At 36.9% G+C, this 6,000-nt stretch overlaps 1 protein-coding gene across 1 annotated transcript in view; it reads right to left on the bottom strand.

Moving 5' to 3' along the window:
• The window catches only part of ART3 (ADP-ribosyltransferase 3), a 98,254-nt gene continuing 92,254 nt past the window's right edge, over nt 1–6,000 (bottom strand). Inside the window, exons 12-13 of the mRNA XM_011966193.1 lie at nt 5,229–5,261; nt 1–395 (exon numbers count right to left, since the gene is read on the bottom strand). Coding sequence (XP_011821583.1) covers nt 262–395; nt 5,229–5,261 — 167 coding nt within the window. The 3' untranslated portion in view covers nt 1–261. The remainder of the gene's footprint in view (nt 396–5,228; nt 5,262–6,000) is intronic.

Here is a 6,000-nt window from a genome sequence, read left to right as displayed (position 1 = left end):
AAATATCTAAAAATCTTTTATTGAATTCAATCAGAAGTATACAGTTTTCGGGATTTTTTTCAATTAGTATAGAAGTGAAAAGTTCTGTGACATATATCTGGACCAACTTTCTGAATTTGCAAAATGAATAACAAATATACAATTCTCATTTTATCAGTGACTTTGGCCAACAAGTGAAAAATACATCATTCCTTTTGATCTCCTGTGGGATCCCTATAGTTATTTCAAGTAAAGAACAAGAAAGATAAACAATGCATGAAACTACAGAGCAACAAAGAGATTTATAGCAGAAACACTGATTAAAATGATGACCATCCCAAACTCTGGAAGCAGCATTTTGCCCAAGGATGCAGAAGGATGGCTTTTGGGACCTGGAACAGGAACTGGACCTGGAGCTGTTAACGAGAATACACAGTCACCGACACATCATTTTTTACATCAAGTATCACCACCTATACAATATAACCTCAATATGTAAACAGTGACACTAAAGTTCAATTAGAAACTTACCTGAAATACTTCCAGCCAAAAGCAATTTTCAAATAAGTGTAATTCACTACAGATTTCAGGCTGTATTTCCATATACAGTTGACCCTTAATATGGGTGTTGGAGTGCCAACCTCCACACAATGAAAACCTACATGTAACCTGATTCCCAAAAACTTAACTACTAATAGCCTACCATTGACTGGAAGCCTTACTGGTAATAGAAATAGTTGATTAACATATTTTATAGGTATTATATACTGTATTCTGGTTGGGGCATGGTGGCTTACACCTGTAATCCCAGCATTTTAGGAGGCAAAGGCAGGAGGATCGCTTGAGACCAAGAGTTTGAGCCTGGGCAACATAGCGAGAGCCCATCTCTATTTTTAAAAAGAAAAAAATAGTGGTTTAGCACATATTTTGTATATGTATTATACTGTATTTTGGCCAGGCGTGGTGGCTCACGCCTGTAATCCCAGCACTTTGGGAGGCCAAGGCGGGCGGATCACGAGGTCAGGAGATCGAGACCATCCTGGCTAACACGGTGAAACCCTGTCTGTACTAAATGTACAAAAAATTAGCCGGGTGAGGTGGTGGGTGCCTGTAGTCCCAGCTATTCGGGAGGCTGAGGCAGGAGAATGGCATGAACCCGGGCGGCAGAGCTTGCAGTGAGCCGAGATCACACCACTGCACTCCAGCCTGGGCGACAGAGTGAGACTCTGTCTCTAAATAAATAAATAAATAAATAAAAATATGCTGTAGTTTTACAATAAAATAGAGAAAAGAAAATATTAAAATCATAAGGAAGAGAAAACATTTACAGTACTGTACTGTATTTACTAATACCCTAAGTTTACAATCTGTTTATAAGATGACTTATCTGTCTGAAATGGCTGGCAACTGTGGCTGCAGACCTGAATCTACATATCAAGCAATTCAACTTCTTCTTGTAATGTCATGACTTCTCTCTGCTTGTGAGACTTACGGCATCACTAGTGGCACTTCCTTTGAGTCCCATGGTGTTATTCAAGGTTTTCAGTATTGCACCAAACATGACAAAAAATACACAAGAACTGTGAGAGATCACTTTTTACTGTGATGTGCAATTTACTGGAGATGAACTCCTCGGAGATGTTTAGCAACACATGGTGTTTTAAGAGGATACTCGAAACACTTGAACTCACTGCAATAGCAACAGGAGGTGGCCATGAAATGATTACAATAATACAGTATGTACTATAGTTAATTTTATGCAGTTTAGTTTTAATACCACATCTTTACATTTACGTTTCTTTTGACTTTGAATGGTGCCACATATGGTCTGTGTGCACAAATTTGGATAAATACTAACGTTTTACAATAGATTTGTGTATGTTTTATGGTAGTAAATGATAAAAAGACTAGTATCTACATATATTTTATGCATTCATGACATATATATTTCTAGGCCATGCAGTTTGTCTGCAAGTTTCTTCAAATGGATGCAAATCTCCAAAAAAATTTCCAATATATTTATTGAAAATCCATGTATAAGTGGACCCATGCAGTTCAAACCTGTGTTGTTCAAGGGTCAACTATATATCATCAAGGTTTGCTACGCTAGGTTTTATCTAGGATTTCACATGCTTTTACATTTCTATATAGCCAATATAATGATTTTCTGTTGTTCAAGTTCTCTAGTATTTTTTTTAGCAATTTTTCTATTTCCATTTTCTATGTGTCTCCTATTTCAAACAAGACAACCACCAACATACAACTGGATATACAGTCATCCCTCAGTATCCTTTGGGGACTTGTTCTAGAACCCCTGAGGATACCAAAATCCACAGATGCTCAGGTCCCTTATATAAAATAGCATAAATAAATAAAATAGCTACACAGTATTTGCATATACCTACACACATACTCCTGTATACCTTATAACCTCTCTAGATTTCTTATAATACCTAATACGATGTAAATGATATGCAAGTATTTGTTATACTGTATGGGATTTTTAATTTGTATTATTTTTTCCCCAAAAATATTTTCGATCCACAGTTGGTTGAATCCCAGAGGATACAGAGGGCTAACTATAGCTGCATTGTTTTTTAAACACTAATCTCTGCAAGATGATTTAAAAAAATGTTTTTCCCTCCATACATACACTACTGGAGAAACTCCTTCCCTTTCTTTTTTTTTTTTTTTTTTTTGAGACGGAGTCTCTCGCTCTGTTGCCCAGGCTGGAGTGTGGTGGCCGGATCTCGGCTCACTGCAAGCTCTGCCTCCTGGGTTTACGCCATTCTGCCTCAGCCTCCCGAGTAGCTGGGACTACAGGTGCCCGCCACCTCGCCCGGCTAGTTTTTTGTATTTTTTAGTAGAGATGGGGTTTCACCGTGTTAGCCAGGATGGTCTCAATCTCCTGACCTCGTGATCCGCCCGTCTCGGCCTCCCAAAGTGCTGGGATTACAGGCTTGAGCCACCGCGCCCGGCCAACTCCTTCCCTTTCATTTGAACTAGTGGAGAGGAGCAGTGGAGTCCATCCATAGGATAAACTGTTTCACGCTGCCCTAAACTGTTTTTGTTTAAACTACAGGGAAGCATTGACTGGAAGTATCCAAATGGGATCACCACTCAGATATCATAAATAAAACCAAGAAAAATAGCCAGTAAGATTTGTAAAAGGCTTCATAGTATCAATGTACTTGCCATAGTTATAAACATGCAGTTAGATGTATACACATGGAGAAATGGATAGGCAGATGCACACATGCATTAGTACAGTCATGCAACACATAACGATGTTTCCGTCAATGACAGACCACATGTATGACAGAGATCCCATAAGATTATAATAGAGCTGAAAATTTCCTACTGCCTAGCAACATCGTAGCCATCGTAACATATTGTTTGGGGTGATGCTGGTGTAAATAAACCTGCATGGCCAGTTGTATAACTGTATAGCACATACAATTATGTACAATACATAACATTTGATAATAAACAACTATGTTACTGTTTTATGTAGTTACTATACTTTTAATCATTATTTTAGCCTGTACTCCTTCTACTTATTAAAAAACGTTAACTATAAAACAGCCTGAGGCAGGTCCTTCAGGAGAAACCCCAGAAGGCACTATCATAGGAGATGACAGTTCCATGCATGTTACTGCCCCTGAAGACCTTCCAGTGGAACAAGATGTGGAGGTGCAAGACAGTGATACTGATGATCCTGACCCTATATAGGCCTGGGCTAATGTAAGTGTTTGTGTCTTAGTTGTTAACAAAAGTTTAAAAAGTTAAAAAAAGAAAGGTGATAAAAAAAGCTTTACAGAATAGGATATAAAGAAAAAATATTTTTGTACTACTGTACAACGTGTGTTTTAAGCTAAGTGTTACCATGAAAGAGTCAAGAGGTTAAAATTAAGTTTATAAAGTAAAACAGTTACATTAAGCTATGGTTAATTGACTGTTGAAGGAAAATTCGTTGTGAATTTAGTGTAGCCTCTGTACAGTATGTATAAAGTCTACAGGAGTGTACAGTAGTGTCCCAGGCCTTCACATTCGCTCAACACTTACCACCCAGAGCAACTTCTCGGCCTGCAAGCTCCATTCATATTAAGTGCCCTATATACCTATACCATTTTTTAATCTTTTGTATTTTTACTGTAACTTTTCTATGTTTAGATACACAGATACTTACCATTGTGTTACCGCTGCCTACAGTACTCAGTACAGTAACATGCTGTAAAGGTTTATAGCCTAGGAGCAGTAGGCTATACCAAGTAGCCTACATGTGTAGCAGGCTCTACCATCTAGGGTTGGGTAAGTACACACTAGGATGTTTGCACAACGATGAAATCACTTAACACATTAATCAGAACATATCCCCATCGTTAAGCAATGCATGACTGTATGTTACCACAGACCAGTGGTTCTCAGGGGGGCAGCATTGCCCCAAGAGGCAGTTTGGACAATTGTCAAGAGTATTTTTTTTTTTTTTTTTTAAATCACTGCTAACAGTGGAGTGGAGGTAGAGGGCTAGATAGCCTGCAGTGCTCTATTCCTGGGCCATGAAATTTGACCAACTTCCTGCACTACTTTCAAATGGACTGCTAGACATACATCTAAGTTAAAACCTATTTAAAATAGTCAAACTCAGAACCTAAAGCAGTTTTATGTATAAATATTTTTAATAGTTTTGATAAACATTAAACATCAGTTTTTATTTAGTATCTACTGTATTTCTTCATTTTCTTATACTTTCTGTATAGAACAGCTTCCACTCCCAAATTTATTTGCATAAATAAATGTAAACATCTGTCTACTTTAGACATGATGTCGATTTTTATGGGTACAAGTGCATCTTATCTATGGATCTTCTTTCGGGATAATATAAGGACTTTATAAAATACTGTTATAAAAAGGGAGAATTGGGTTGAGAACCACTGTTCTTTCTTTTTTAATATATATTTTCTTTTTTATTTTATATTTTGCTCCCAGTCTCCAGACTGGTGAGAACCACTGTTCTAAAGAGTAGAGACTCTAGGTACAATGGAAAATGATTATTGAAGAAACAAAGCTATACTGTCCCCAACACACACATGCACACACAAGCTTTTGGATGTGACATTCTACTCTGTTGTTAAGATGCCTGAGACCCTTGCAACTTTGTTCCCTTTATTGAGGAAAAATAAATTTCTCACTTTTTCTATATTACAGAAGCAGGCATTTATCAACTGAGGAAATGATATATTTCTTACTAGGATTGTTGATATTTCCTTGACTTTTATCTTCTAAAATATAAAGAGATTTTGAGTTAGTTATATTGTACATCTGTTTATCCAGAAAAGAAAGATCTGATTAAAAATTAAGCAAACTCAGTTATCTCTGGGAGTGGGTCTGAGGGGCAGGGTAATAGGTTTACGGGTATGTGTGGGGTTAGGGGAAGGGTTTAATTTGTTCTCATCTGTGCTCTTTGAATTTTTTTTTTACCATCAATATGTGTTTACATTAAAATAAAAGTTAAAATTTTGTTTACAAAAAAGTATTTTCTACATATTGAACTTAGATTCCCAAGTACATTAATACCTAGTATTCATTGAGTGTTTACTGTGTGCCATGCATTGTGCAAATGCTTTATGTACACTGTCACCTTTACTTCTTAGTCTTATTAGCCAGCTATAATTATCCATATTTCACAGATATTCCTTAAAACATTCATGCCATGTTTTGAGGAATGCCATGCATAAAATCACGGAGGTAATTGGTGCTAGAAATATCAAATTTCAAATTTGCTCTGAATTACTATGCTATACAGATGCTTCTCGACTTATGGTGGGGTTGTGTCTCAATAAATCCAATGTAAGTTGAAAATATCATAAGTCAAAAATGCATTTAACTCACCCAACCTACAGAACATCATGGCTTAACCCAGCCTACCTTAAACGTGCTCAGAACATTTACATGAGCCTGCAGTTGGGCAAAATCAGCTAACATAAACTTATTTTATAATAAAATATAGAATGTCTCATG

This window comes from Mandrillus leucophaeus, unplaced genomic scaffold, assembly GCF_000951045.1.
Source record: "Mandrillus leucophaeus isolate KB7577 unplaced genomic scaffold, Mleu.le_1.0 Scaffold75, whole genome shotgun sequence".
Taxonomy (NCBI): domain Eukaryota; kingdom Metazoa; phylum Chordata; class Mammalia; order Primates; family Cercopithecidae; genus Mandrillus; species Mandrillus leucophaeus.
The sequence above is the reverse complement of the archived record's forward strand: the minus strand, read 5'-3'. Positions and strand labels throughout refer to the sequence as shown.